This window comes from Pteropus alecto, unplaced genomic scaffold (genome assembly GCF_000325575.1).
Source record: "Pteropus alecto unplaced genomic scaffold, ASM32557v1 scaffold196, whole genome shotgun sequence".
NCBI lineage: Eukaryota > Metazoa > Chordata > Mammalia > Chiroptera > Pteropodidae > Pteropus > Pteropus alecto.
Genome location: NW_006439717.1, coordinates 1,613,487 through 1,627,717, shown reverse-complemented (window position 1 = coordinate 1,627,717; position 14,231 = coordinate 1,613,487). Strand labels below are relative to the sequence as shown.

The 14,231-nt window shown below is 34.9% G+C and overlaps 1 protein-coding gene and 3 non-coding genes across 6 annotated transcripts in view; all 4 read right to left on the bottom strand.

Annotated features, from left to right (window-relative positions):
- Positions 1 to 1,242: 1,242 nt before the first annotated feature.
- The window catches only part of KANSL2 (KAT8 regulatory NSL complex subunit 2), a 16,688-nt gene continuing 3,699 nt past the window's right edge, over positions 1,243 to 14,231 (bottom strand). For 2 of the 3 annotated variants that reach the window (XM_006916833.3, XM_006916834.3), the window contains exons 5-10: positions 11,938 to 12,101; positions 11,554 to 11,720; positions 10,572 to 10,668; positions 6,846 to 7,099; positions 2,711 to 2,830; positions 1,243 to 2,006 (exon numbers count right to left, since the gene is read on the bottom strand). In XM_006916833.3, coding sequence (XP_006916895.1) covers positions 1,875 to 2,006; positions 2,711 to 2,830; positions 6,846 to 7,099; positions 10,572 to 10,668; positions 11,554 to 11,720; positions 11,938 to 12,101 — 934 coding nt within the window. In that variant the 3' untranslated portion in view covers positions 1,243 to 1,874. The remainder of the gene's footprint in view (positions 2,007 to 2,710; positions 2,831 to 6,845; positions 7,100 to 10,571; positions 10,669 to 11,553; positions 11,721 to 11,937; positions 12,102 to 14,231) is intronic. The other variant, XM_025050262.1, reaches the window with a different exon arrangement.
- LOC112483859 lies at positions 2,226 to 2,362 on the bottom strand. The gene has a single exon (XR_003047812.1). It is a non-coding gene; the product is annotated as a small nucleolar RNA SNORA2/SNORA34 family (small nucleolar RNA).
- LOC112483860 lies at positions 3,661 to 3,793 on the bottom strand. The gene has a single exon (XR_003047813.1). It is a non-coding gene; the product is annotated as a small nucleolar RNA SNORA2/SNORA34 family (small nucleolar RNA).
- On the bottom strand, positions 10,348 to 10,483 carry LOC112483858. The gene has a single exon (XR_003047811.1). It is a non-coding gene; the product is annotated as a small nucleolar RNA SNORA2/SNORA34 family (small nucleolar RNA).

Genomic DNA, 14,231 nt, shown 5'->3' with positions numbered 1-14,231 from the left:
AAAGGTCCTTTCAAGAGAACCTACTACAGTTAACAGCCTCCAGCTCTCTCATCTTTAGATCTACAAGGTGTCACAAGGCCACACTTCTCTCAGGCTGCTACTACAACTGAACCCAGAAGGGGTACTAGGCCATCTCTTCTAACAGCCAACATACTTTCTCAGATATGGTATAGCTTGAGGCTCTTCCTACCAAATCATGTTTTCCCTATTAGAAGCCAGAATCTTAAGAGTGGCCACTGTATATGTGACCTTCTCAAAACTCACCATTGCTGCTAGGTTTGCAAACAAGTGGCCATCAAATTTCTAGGGTGCTAAGAACGCAGATTCCCTGGCCACCACTTCCTGCCCCCAACCCCAGAAAGTGCATATAGGCCTGTTAATTTACAAAACAATCACCTTGACTAATGGGTGGATACAAGTGGTTTGTATATCACTTTTTAAGAAAGAGGATATTCTAATTTCTAGACCTGTCACAGGAGCAGATATGTTCTAGTCCATAGCTGCATAAGAAGTAATGTTTGTCTTGTGTATAAAGTGTAAAAATTACCAGGCAAGAAAGCAGTGGGAACCACAAACTGAAAAACAGTGTACTCTAAGACTCATTAAACATGATCTCAGGAATTCATCTGATGGGCCGGCCTACTGAGTTACTTTCAACCATTCTCTGAATACAGGTATTTAAACTAAAGCCAAGGTGACGGTGTAACTAAACTCTTCTGTTTCTCAATTCATTTCTTATAGAAAGCAATCTTTTGGCTTTTCTTAAAGTATTATGAAAATAGACTTTGGGCAGAGGTAACTTAACCCTAATTGAACTTCTATTTTAATCCTTCATCATCAAAATGATTTTAGACAATTTATGCCTACCTCTGTGATTCAGCATGAGGCCCAACTTCTCTGGGAGTTATATGTAGACTGCTAACCCTAGAGAATTTTAAATGATAATCAGGCATTATGAAATAGAAAAGAGTGGAAATAGGGGGCACAGAAGAGGGCTAAAAGGAAGGTATTTGGAACTGGTAGGCTTTAATAAGGAAGTCGGATCCCTTTCCATTTACTTCTTACAGGTTCTTGTATTATCCTGCAAACCAAAACCAAAGTAATTTACTGAAAATGTATTTACTTCTTGGAATGGAAGGATATCTTTCCCATTTAGCCCTTCCCATTGACACAGCTCCCTAAGGACAGCCCCACCACACACACATACCCTCCCAAATACAAACAAAACGTGCATTCAAGTGATTGTTTCATATTTTCATAACATTTTAACATTTAATAGAAACTATATACAGTACTTTTTATGGTATCTTACATAAGACAGTCACTACAGAAATTTACAAAAGTTAGAGGCAAGATAGATGGTTAAGGAGGGCCCGGTCCTTTGGGCTGTTTTCTGAGTTTATAGTTCAGAGTTCAAGGGGGAAGGAGGTTCAGATTACCCAATTAGGTGAGAGGTGAGGAAAGGCTAAAATGGAGCCTGTTAAATAGTGATAACCAGAAAGCAGGTACATCAATATTCCAAGGGTACACAGCTTCCACCAAAACGCCTATGTGGATTTGTTCCAAGTCTTGGGAAATCTTCTTACAAAGATGTCTCTCCCCTCTCTTAGGCACAGATTGCCAAATCTTTGCTCAATCCCAGCAGCAGATTCACCTTTCTCTCTTCCTTGCCCAAGTGGGAAGACATCCACAACTTTTAGACACAATTGGTCCCTTCTCCAACAATTTGGTTTATGTTTGATTACAGCACTCAATAACCCAGAAGAAAAACAAAGCAGTCTGGGTTGTCCTTTAATAAGAGATGGTCAGAAATACTTGTTTAAAGAATGGGAAATTCAAATCCTCCAAAGTCAAATGGTTCCCAAAACAAACTATCAACTGATGGAAGTGGGTTCTGGCTTCCCATTTGCAGTAGCTATTCCACTTTGAGGCAATGGTGCAGAGGCTTTCTCAGAATTTCGGGATCCCTGCAATCTGCGCCCATCTCCGGTCATCTGCATCTGGCCCTGATAAGAGAGTCATTTTGGTTACAAATTCATTTGTTGTGGTCTGAATAAAAATCTGACTTAGAAATGATCCATTTATCATAGCAACAAGAAAAAGACAACAGAAATAAAATAATTTGGGGCAGTTACTCTTCCCCATACTTAACTATCCCTGACCCTTGAAATCCTAAGTCATTATTTGCAGCATTCCTGAGGCTCTCCCAATGAGAGCGAGCTGTGGGTTGTTTCTTCCAAATGAAATAGCCATTCTCTGCTGAGGTTCCAGAAAAATCAACAGATCACAGGAAGATGGTCCTTTGGGCCTCTGCTTGAAACCAACAGCTACAGTATAACTGCTGGTTTTCAGTCAGGGCCGTAGGTATCTCATCCAAATCTCAAAGAAAGAAGCCAAATCACATTACTTATCCTTCCTCTATGATAGCAGCAATTCTAGTGCTGAACTCTCCCTTAAAAGAAATATTTTACCTAGATTCTTTGTCTCAACCTTTTCTAGTTAACTAAATTTGTGTCCTGATCTCTGAGACTTGAGAACCTAGAGCCATTAGGTGTTCTAAGGGCCCATCTGAAGAACTACCATCTGGGGAACTTTTACTGTGTATGTGTGATGACAAGCCCACTCCCTAGGAGTACATGCCAGCAAGGAACCCTCTGCTTGGTTGGGTCACTATACGAGGAAAGGCTGGCTGGGGTTGTTCTTCACTTGCCAAAATATCCACTGGGCCTTCAGCAATGTCTTTGATTGAATGATCTTCAAGGTTTAGTGAAGGATCAAAAAGCAAGGGTGAAGGAGGGCACTGTGTACCGTCACCCACAACATCCAAGTCCTAGGAAAAGAAAGAGAAAAGCCTATCAGCAATACCAAAGGAATCAATTAGCTAAAGCTGGCATACTTTTCAGCAAAACTCAAAGCAATTCTCCCATACTTCCCTCACCCCTTACCTACCATGAATCAAAAAAGACTTTCCCATATTGTCCAACAAATGGGACAAGATCCAAAAGCACTAAGATTTTTTTTCTTGCTGCCAAGAATAAAACACAGACCTCTATAGTAGCTTTATAGAGCATATTTTTTAAGTAGGAAATTTCAGAGAAAGCAGAACAGTAGATACCAGGGCCTGGGGAGAGAGGGGAAGTGGGAGTTATAGTTTAATGGGTACAAAGTCTCCGGGCTGATGGAAAAGTTCTAGAAATGGACAGTGATTATGGTGGCACAATATGTCAATGTACTTAACACTACTGAATTGTGCACTTAAATATGGGTAAAATAGTAAATTTTATGTTAAATATTTTACAATAAGTATTTATTTTTTTAAAAAGCATATTCCAAGACTAACTGTAGTCAACATCTAAGTTCACCAGTGGTGACTCTAACATGGACTATCAGCATAACTGCAAATTAAAATGAAATACTGTCTTAAAAGACTGGATAATGTGAGATTGCTTGATTAATGTTCTAACAACCACAAGCAAGGCAGGGAGCAAGAAAGGGAAAAAGAAAGAGGAGAGAAATGAGGAAGGACAAAAAACTCAAAATCCCTCCTAATGGCTATGAAATACTATTTTGCTTAAGTCCCTATCCCCACAGAGTAAGTGCCTGATTCTTAAACCTAACATAGTCCAAGTGATCTGTAAAAAAGAAACATTATATTCTATAGACTGTTTCTTCCAATTGAATTGGCCATTCCCACTGTGGTCCTGAATGGCCAAAGACCACAGAATGACATTGCTCTTGGCTCCTGTTTGAAACCAATGGCTACAACAAACCACTGGTCTTGATTCAGGGCCTAAAGCATTGCAAAGCTTCGATGTGTCAAACTGACTTTCATGTCACCACTTTCTAAGAGTCTACAGCTAACCTCTCCTATCTAAGAGTGAAAATTAACCAAGAGTTTGGACTCCCCTAATACCCAATCCGCTTTACAGAGGCTGTGTTTCCAGTAATCTAGCTTCATGAGAAGCTTACTTAGTTTTATTCTTTTAAATAACTCTAAGAGTTTGAAATCCTTTCCCTTTCTTTGGTGTGCTAATCATCAGAAATGAGAATCACACCTTTACAATAATTAAGGTGAAGAATATACATCAAGAATGTACTGGCCTTAAAGATGCTCAATTTAAGCAGAAGCAGAAAGAAAAGGATAGTCGCTACCTAACATTCATTCTGGATTTATTAGAAACTTCTATAACATCCAGCCACTATAGTGTTCTCACATCGTTAAGAGAGTGAACTATTTTCTCCAATTCTTTTAATATGGACAATTATTATATTATCATATAAATAATTAACTTGGAATTTAGAAGAACCCATTTAAGTGATGAGGCAAAAGTTTTCCAAGTCTCAAGATGACAATGGTATGGAAATCTTTTCAAAGGAAAATATATCCTGAAAAGGCTTTTCTCACATGTTCAGTGTTGTCTGTTATAAGAATTAAAATTGAGGAAAGATACCTAAAATAAGAAAGGAAAAAACAATCAGCAGAAATGCCTACCATTAACAGGAATGTTTAGAGACGCAAGCATCAAGACACTGAGAATTCATTTTTGTTCTGATCTCAAAAACCAACACACATAAAAAGAGCAAGCTCAAAGTAACAGGATAAAGGTATTAGGTTGTTACTTGCCAAACATCCTTGGATCAAAGCACAGAAAACAGGCAAGTGTATTATCTTGAATAAAAGGCTGAATTTTTAACCATGTTACTATCCAATACATGGCCCTCCGATGAGTAGTTACCAAAGTTGTTACCAAGTTATAGAAATGATATATAAGGCAAAATATAGGTAAAAAGATTGCCTGGTGAAATTCATATAATTAAGAAATTATTTTTTCCCAAAAAACCGTATACTAATAAATATATCCAGAATTTATGGGAGAACAAAAATTCTTTTCTACAACTGAATTTTGTTTCAATATTTTCTGAACAATTTTTACCTCCAAAGGTTAAGAATAAAACTATACTTTTTAATGACCAATGTAGTTTATCAAAAGAACATTAATATGAACATATTAGATGACCAATTATAAAGAGATGATTGTTTATCACTTTGACTTCTAACAAAGGGTCAAAACTTCTCAGATTCTCAAAAATAAAGTTACTTCTCATATTCTTTAAGAAATCCATGCCACATATATGCATTAACAAATTTGATGACATATTTTTAAATATTTTTAAAATTTAAGATTCCTTAAATGTTAGTTTTGCCTATGGTCACATCTTACAATCTTTAATATTTTGTGTAAATATTCTCCAAAGAGTAAAGAATATAATCTTCAAACATACTGAAACAGTTATGTTTTCTTAAACCTAGATTATCAAAGGTTTGAGAAAGAAAACATCATTTAAAATTAACACGGTAAAAACAGATGAATGGGGGAAAAGCAAACTGGTAAAAACAGAAAATGACTCTAAAAATTAACAGATAACAAACATTAATAACCTAGTACATCTATATAAAACATGTGCTAGTTTCTACATAAACGCATTAATATTTGAAAAGAACTTGATGATATAGTGATTATTAGGTTATTTTTTAGACCCTATAAAGCTCCTTGTATTACTACGTTAAAAAAAAAAAAAAAAAGCACCTTGGTTTTCTTCATATGTAAAATGTAGTAAAAAAAAATCTGTCCTTATCGATCTAGGGCTATCTATTCATTTACTACAATATAATCTCATTGGAAAAGTTTGAGAGATACTGGAATATATCATCTCCAAGGTCCCTTTCTAGTTTATATTCTATGAATCTGTGTGAAAAAAACTTTTTAAAGAGCAATTATAATCAGAATTACGACAAAAATTATAATTTTATTATAAAGTAATATAAATCAGAAGTTTAATATACCTATAGACAGTATACAACCCCCAAAAAGGGAGGAGAAATTATGGGAAAAACTGCAATTGGTTTTTTCTTAATGCCACTTTTTATTTTTCAGATACTATCCTACCTTGGTATATCTTTTTTAGTGAGCAATACCCTCCTCCAGGCTACCCAAATATTGCTTGTACCCTTAGCAAAAATCTTGCAACCTATATTGAATTTTCCACTTAGATTTGTCACCTTAAACATGTCATGGTTTTACACAAAATAATTCATTATGAAATTCAGAAGATTTATCATCAGAATAATGAAGACCTTTATCCAGAAGGCTAAAGATTAAGCAAAGTGCCAAGAAAGAGACGGAATGTCAACTGATCCCTAAAGTCAAATAGTAGTAAGTGCTAATTAGAGAAACAAATAAAATGTAAGCTAGGTTTATAGGCTGAGACCAATCGAGGAATAAGCTAAAGGAGATAAGGTAGTAAACATACTTAGAAGGCTGTAAAAAAAAAAAATACTCAAGGAGATCACTGTTGTTCCAGTTCATTCACAACAGAGTATGTAATAACATACCAAAACTGAAAACCAGTAACCTGAGATAAGTTCAGAGTCATTTCCTGGCAGACACATTAATCTGAAAATGAAAACCCTACTACAGAGCTGAAAATCAAGTTTCCACTGTCAAGAGTAGATATCAGAACTGGTTTGTATTAAGATTCTAGTGAATCACTCACCTTGTGGATGGGTACCAAATTTCTTGGCTACACCAAATCTAACCATAACTTGACTTTCCAACTTCTCTTAGTTTATAATTTCCCTTATCATTCTCTCAGGAAAACTTCTGCCAATTTAATATGCTAATATGCTTCTGCCAATGAATATGCTAACATACAAATACAGCCATACACATATCATTTCAAAAACTTTATCAACTATCCTGACCACAAAAGACTAACCTATTCTCACCATTAATAAATAAGGCCTCGCCTCAAAGGCCAACCAGAGCAGAGCTTCTCTAACTTACATCACTGAACTCCAGAGGTAAACTCTCAGTGGGCTGAAGCTCAGCAGCACTCAAGTACAGATCCATGGGGCCGGCTTCCAGATCGTCTGGCACAGACAGTACCTGCTCGGGCTTATACATCTGAGGAGGCAATTGGAAATGCAGTAGGCAGCAGGGATCTTCAGAGAGGTTTACAGGAACTGGTTTGTTGCAGGGTATCTCTTCAGACCCCCGGCAGCATTTGAAGAGAACCTGATTCGTGTCCTGACAAATATCTGTAGAAAAATGGTCAAGGGAAATAAAATGGATCTATGGTAGATATAAAACATAGGCAGTGTCTGCCATATAAAACTCAAGGTCTGGACTACACAATTGTGGTTACATTTGATACAGAACCAAATGCAGTTAGCAATCTTTAAAAGTTACTTCTCAAAATTAAGTGGCATTTACTAGCATCTAATTCTAGCTATCAGTAATTTAAAACATCCTCAACCTCCATTTCAAGATCTTAGCCATCTGAACTAGAAACACTAACTTTGTTCTCCCTCACAGGGAAAATACAAAATATGTGAAAAGGCAGTGCTAAGCAAACAGCAACAGGTGTAGGAATCTACACCTGTTCAGAAATATGTCATGGCAAATGCAAATAGCTGGCAGAGGTCTCCACCAACCCTTTCCAAGAGTCAAGAGACAACAATGTTGTACCTGCTCTATTAAGCAGACTGGCAAAGTTTGCAAAAACTTTTCCAACCTTGTTTCCAAAAAGCTTACATGATAAATCTGTTTAAAGCAGCAGGGAACTAGGGAAAATGGAAGCTCTAGTAATAGTAATTAGCAGCTATTATATTTGGCGGGGGGGGGGATTGGGGAGGTAAAGTGGAGGACCAGGGGTGTTAGTGTAGGGGAGTCCTGCTGTGATGCCGAAGAGAAAGGGAAGAAGATAATTTTGCTTATGAGGACCCATGGAAAGAAAGTACTCCAGGAACGCTCCAAGAGCTCTAACAACTTTTGTTAAGGCTAGAAGCAGAAAAGGGCTATTATTTCCAAGTTGGCAAAGAAGCTCTGTAAGATGAATCAAAATTGAAATCACGATTAGATAAAACAACAACATTCCAGTTCAAGTTACTCTACAAAATATATTTTACTTAAGTATTACCATTTCTTGAGATCCTAACTACATGGTTATTTTCCTATTACTTCAAATTTGGGCTTATTTCTAAATAAGAAAGCACAATTTTCTATGAACTGATTGTATCCAGGATTATGAAATTACAAGTAATTTTTATTCTCAAAATTTCAAGGTCATTTTTAAAACCTAAAAAGTCTAATGTACATTGTAATTTTTAAACCAAATAAAAATCTCGAATAAAACCATTTCTTTCAATTCATTCTTGGAAACTGGAGTTTCTTAGCCTTGGCACCACTGACACTTGAGCTGAGTAATTCTTTGTTGTGGAAAGCTGTCCTGTGCATTGAGGATGTTTATGCAGCTTCCTTGCTTCTACCCACTAGATGTCAGTAGCACCCCCAACTAAGTTATGACAAGCAAAAATGTCTCCACACATTGCCAAATAGGGAATAAAATGGCCCCCAGCTGAAAACTAAAAAAGGAACAGTAAATAGTACAAAGTAAATATTTATTGAATGAAAATGAACAATCAAATGAACAGGAATCTAATGGGAACAGATTTGCAGTCTCTATGTGCTTAAAAAGCCCAATCTTCTTTACATTGTTAATATTTAAAATTTAATCCATTAAAATAAATGTTTTAACCAAATCTTTTTGAAAGACTTTCACAAGTCTTATTTAATACCACATATTCTCCAAAGCAATCCCCCGCAATCCTTCTCCACCCGCTTTCTTTTCATATGGGAACAGAGAAAAAGAGAAGGGAATGGTTGACCTACAACTAGAGTCTGGGTCCTTCACTTTCAGTCCAGTGCTGTCTCCATTAGACCAGAGTAAAGAGAGTTAACAGGTCACCAATGGCAGTCGCATCTTTCTCTGAGATAAGGACTTAAGGAAGGGTAAGTGACTTAGGCAACTATAAAGCGGAAAGGAAAAGAGCATGAAAGAAAAAAACACTTCCCTTCTCTTTTCAAATACATTTCATTTTCAACTTTACTTTTAAAAATATTAATATTCTAATAAATGATTTGAGTATACCGTAAGAAAGTCTAAAACATTCCTTAACAACTGTAAATTGGGTATTTTTGCCTTATAAAGTAATTCAAGCTCAATGAAGAAAACCTGAGAAGTACAAAGCAGAGGAATAAAGGGCAATCATAACCCACCATGCAAAAATAATCACATTTCTATTATATTCTCTCCCAGTATTTAGTTCCATGTATGTTTTACATACTTGGAATATGTAAATATGTAAAGTTAACATACTTTACACATTTCCATGTCTTACTTTTGTTGCTATCAAATATTTTCCCATGTAATTTATAAATTTTGTTAAATCTAGTTAATGCCAGAACATAGTCCATATTAGGTTTTATCAATTTTCCTCTCTATTGCCCATCTCTGAAAAATTTAAGGCTCTTTCCAGTTGGAGACATTTTTAAGTAAAAATACTGGTCTGCATTTGATTAGCTCCTTAAAATAAATTCCCAGAGGTGATGTTATCATATCAAAGAATATGAATATTGTTAAACTGCTTTCTAAAAAGCTTATATCACTGGAAGCATTTAGAAGGGCCCATTTCACCTTACAGTCACCAACTTTGGAAATTCACTCTCATTATATACATGTAATTATCAAATTTGATTAAAACTTTTTATTTCCTATTTCATTTATTTATAGTGATAAGCACTATTCATCTATCAGCCACTTCTACTTTTAAATCTGTCCATAGCCAGCCTTTGTCTAATTATGTTTTTAACATTTGCTTTTAGTTTTTAGTTACTTTGCATAAGCATTTCATATCTTAAGGACAGTAATCCTTTAGCAGACATTTGTTGCATTAATAAATTAATACTTTAAAAAATATTTTCTTTCGAAATGTTTTATCTCTTGCCATGAAAATGAAATCCAGCAATATTTATGCCTTTAATATAATGATCATTTTTAACAAATGCTTTTACAGCAAAAGTAACTTAATCAATGTCCATAATAAAGACATACTTTTCACAATTTAATAAACAGCTCAAAAAGTTTTATAGCCCAATAGTAAATACAGTCCCATAGCAGGATCAAAAGATGCTATGATGGTTCAAAGCCAAATTAACTGAGGGCAAATCAACCCATTTTTGGAAACAACACATTTCCAATTTAAATGAAGTCTTAAAAATACAAGTTAGGACCCTGACCATATGAAAGAATAATATTCAAAGGAAGCTCACACAGTTTAGAACAATCCTGTTATTGATAGAAACACCCACAGTAATTTTTGTAATAACTGGATTAAATGGTATCATAATTCTAAAGAACAAATTAAATCAAGGATCTCTGTATTTTGGAATCCCAATATTAACTGACTACAAATAGATATTAACCCACATCTATCACAAATGACTCAGATGTTTCTTTCTAATGAATTGACCATTACATTACCTAAGATCTGAAACGGCCAACAGACCATAGAAAGACTTTTTTTAGGCTCCTGCTTGAAACCAACAGCTTAAGCAAACTGCTGGCCTTGATTCAGGGCCAAAGGAAAACAAAGACCTTCAATTAAGCAAACCATCAGATTCCCACTAGCCTTCAATCTAGATAGCAAATTAAACAGAGTAAAAAGATACGGGTAAGGCAATGCCTGGTCATTGGGAGAGACTGATTGGAACAACGAACATCATCCACAAAGGCCAAACACCTCTGACTGGAACGAGTGGTATGGGCCTAAAATGGAGAAAACAGATAAATCAAAACAAATAAATAAACAAACAAAAATCACCCCACAAAAGAACCTATCAATTATCTTTGAGACTAGTTAACAACTGTAAATTGGGTATTTTTGCCTCGAATAAAACCATTTCTTTCAATTCATTCTTGGAAACTGCTAAACTCTAAGGCAGGGTTTCACAATGTTGCCACTAATGACACTGGCTTTAAAAGCTAAAAAATTCAACATTATTCACCAATACGATATACAAGAAAAAAGAAATTAAAAATCTCATGCCCAAGTCAATCTTAACCTGAAATTCACCTGTCAGTATTATAAACTTTTAATACAGCCTAATGATTTTCAAATTATTTTATCTTTCAGCAAAACTATTTTCAAAATTGTAATCTGTGAAGCCTCAACAAATAAAACATAAAAATAAAATTACTCTTAGTGAAGCAGAGACCAAGAGCTTAAGAAACAAATTTAAGAATGATCACTTAACTCTGCTTTCTATCAACCTTACTTTCTAACATTCATTGCTCCTATCATTCTATTTTCCCACCTTCTAAAACAAGACTCCCAGGAATTTGGGCTTATTAACCTGTCCCTATTTTTAAACTGAAGAATTTCTGAACCAAAGAACTGAGAAATCTATGCCCTCAATTTGCAGATGAAAACAGAGGCCCAGACACATTATTAGTGCAAGCACATAACTGGTCAGAAGGGAACTAAGACTAGAACTCATGTCTCCAGACTTCGGGATAAGTGCTCTTTTCAATATACCCCACATCCAATAAGTCAGATGTTAGAGCCAAGACTGTACAACAGTGTTTTGACAATTACCCTAACTTCATAAATAAAGTAAATGTATACACCTTAGAGATATATACACAAATTACCTGTTGGGCGGCACCATCTGTAGCCAGCATTCTGCGTTCCTTCAGCTGCCTATGTAGTAAGGCTTCCACTCCATAGCGCTGACGATACCGCCGAAGACATTTTAGGCGCTTTAAATTGTCTCGTTCTTTGGTCAAAAGTCCCTCTGGGCCAGTTAGGAGACTACTACCTGGGTAGTCACAACATTCAAGATGTTATTTGCGGAGCAATCAATCAAGGACATTTCTCCAAATTAACAAAAAAATCTTTGGCCATAAGACAGGTAGTTTCAAAAGCAAATTCTCCTCCACTCCAAGTACGAAGACAGAGATAAATCTAACTACTGCCAACATGTGGGTTCACATGTTGAACCTGCACTAGCTTGTTGGAACAGGCATCAAACTTGCCTAGAGCTTCATGTTCCACTTTGCGATTATGTAAGTACCGTCGCTTCTTCTCTTTGAGCAGATGCTGAAGTCGTTTAAACTGATCAATGTATAAAGACTGTAAACGAATTAGTTTCTCACGCATAATCAGGGCCACTTCTTCAGCTGTGTAGACACCAGCATGTCTGCAATAAAACAGAGAAGTCAGAAAAGTATAAGAAAGCACAACGATAAAACCCAAGCTTAAAAAGAGAAAAGAGTTGAGATTAGACTTAAGTTTGTTATTTAAGAAGTAGTCACTGATGAGACAATGGCCTTATTAACAGGAATCTTTCCACACATATCGCTGAAGTTATGTTATTAAGAAAAAAGGAAATCTCTAAGAATAGAGACTAATGTATGATCCGACGATAACAAGGAAGACGTTTCATTATTTCTCCTAGTTATCTGCATTATATTTAAAAAGTGAAGCTATACAAAATTTTTTATTAATCTACATTCTAATTCCATCTAATAATACAGAAAAATCACTTAACAGGACAACTCAGTGTTCAATTTAGTAGCATGTATCTTAATATATTTTAATTATAAAGTACAAAAGATAAACAATTACAACTTCTAATTTCAAAACATATTCCTACATATTAGAGTTTACATGAGCACTCAAACACTGGTCACAATGGCTAGACAGTGTCCTCAGCTCATTTTCTTGACAACAGTCTCAAAATACAGTACACCCTGGGTCAACCCTAATTACCAAATATCTAAATGATCCACATCAACTTTATTAACTTTTACTGCCAATTATAAATAGAACTTTTTAAAAATTTATTCTAGTGATTGAGGTCACATAAGCAAACGAGTTAAATGGCAGTTTAACTAGAGACTGTTTCCTGCCTGAGTCAACTCAAAATTAAAAAGATAAACTGCAAATTTAAAAAATTTTTAGTGCCATTTGTCTTGTGTGATCACTATATAAACAGCAAGAACAAGCTACATTATATACCCTGACTTTTTCTATTTTGACTAAGTTATTTCCCTTAAAAGGCAATACACACAAATTACATACTCAAACTAATTTTAAATCCAAAAATTATGCTTTCTTTAAAAATTAGCTGTTAAGGCCACTGAAATACACAGGAGAAATAAAATCATTAACTTTAGGACTAAAAGCAAGTAACCTCTGCCACAATTTTTTTCTTAAATATAAATAGGAGCCAATACTACCTGTATATAAGAGAAGTATAACTACAAAATACTCTGAAATAAATGTGAACAAAAATTAAAAACCAAAATATGAGTAAAACCAGCAAATTACAGAAATAACAAAACATAACACTATCAGAAAATACAAAAAGGTTTTAAAAATATCTAATGTCTAAACAAGGTGACAAGGTTATTTCTTCAGGAAAATGAGCTATGTCTGCAACCCTAAAAATACTGAGGCAATAACCTAAGTATTAGGTTTATTAAAATGAAATTAATTTCATTGTACCCTATCAGAAGAGGATTTAATCAACAGTCTGGGAAGCAGAATTTATAAATGGAAGACACTACAATGAGAATTTACTACAAATCATTTGAGGTGGGGTGAGCATCCCAACTACTATGAATATCTAGTCTAATTTATGTGACAAGATCATTTAAAGACAGATGTGCTAGACAGTCACAACTAGTTGTCTAACTCCCTTTGTGACATGCACAAATATAAGTCAAGGTTTTATTGTTAGAATTCATCTTCAAGAAAGAAGGAATTACCTTATACTCCATTCAACAGTGTCTCTTATTAAAGGGCATTCTCTCAAATTTCTTTATTTTGGTAATAATGAAGACTCAATAATTTGAAATGACCTTTCTCAAAACAAGTTCTGGATGCCTGCAGAAGTCATATAACAAAACTTACTTTTTAAAAAGTGAAAGAAAGATTTAACAATTACTCTTAAACTAAAACTTCACCAGCGCTGGATGCTGTAAACAAGCTTTTAAAAATTACTTTTTACAAAGTAATTAAGTAAATGGTTACTTTTTGGGAAATCACATATATATACACCTACAAAGCAGAAAAAAACTATGGCAACAGTAATTCTAGTTAGGATAAAATCTCTAACATTACCATAAATACTAAAAGTACCCTTTCTGAAAGAAGCAAGTGAACACATATGCTGTAAACTGTTAATGATTCAAGAAGTGGCTCTAATAATAACAAACACTGGCACGAAGATGAAAATTTTAAATTTGGGGGGCTTTATTTTCTCTTTCGAATGTTCCTTTTGGGAGAAACTGACATCAAATTCCTCTCTTTTTAACATTTACAC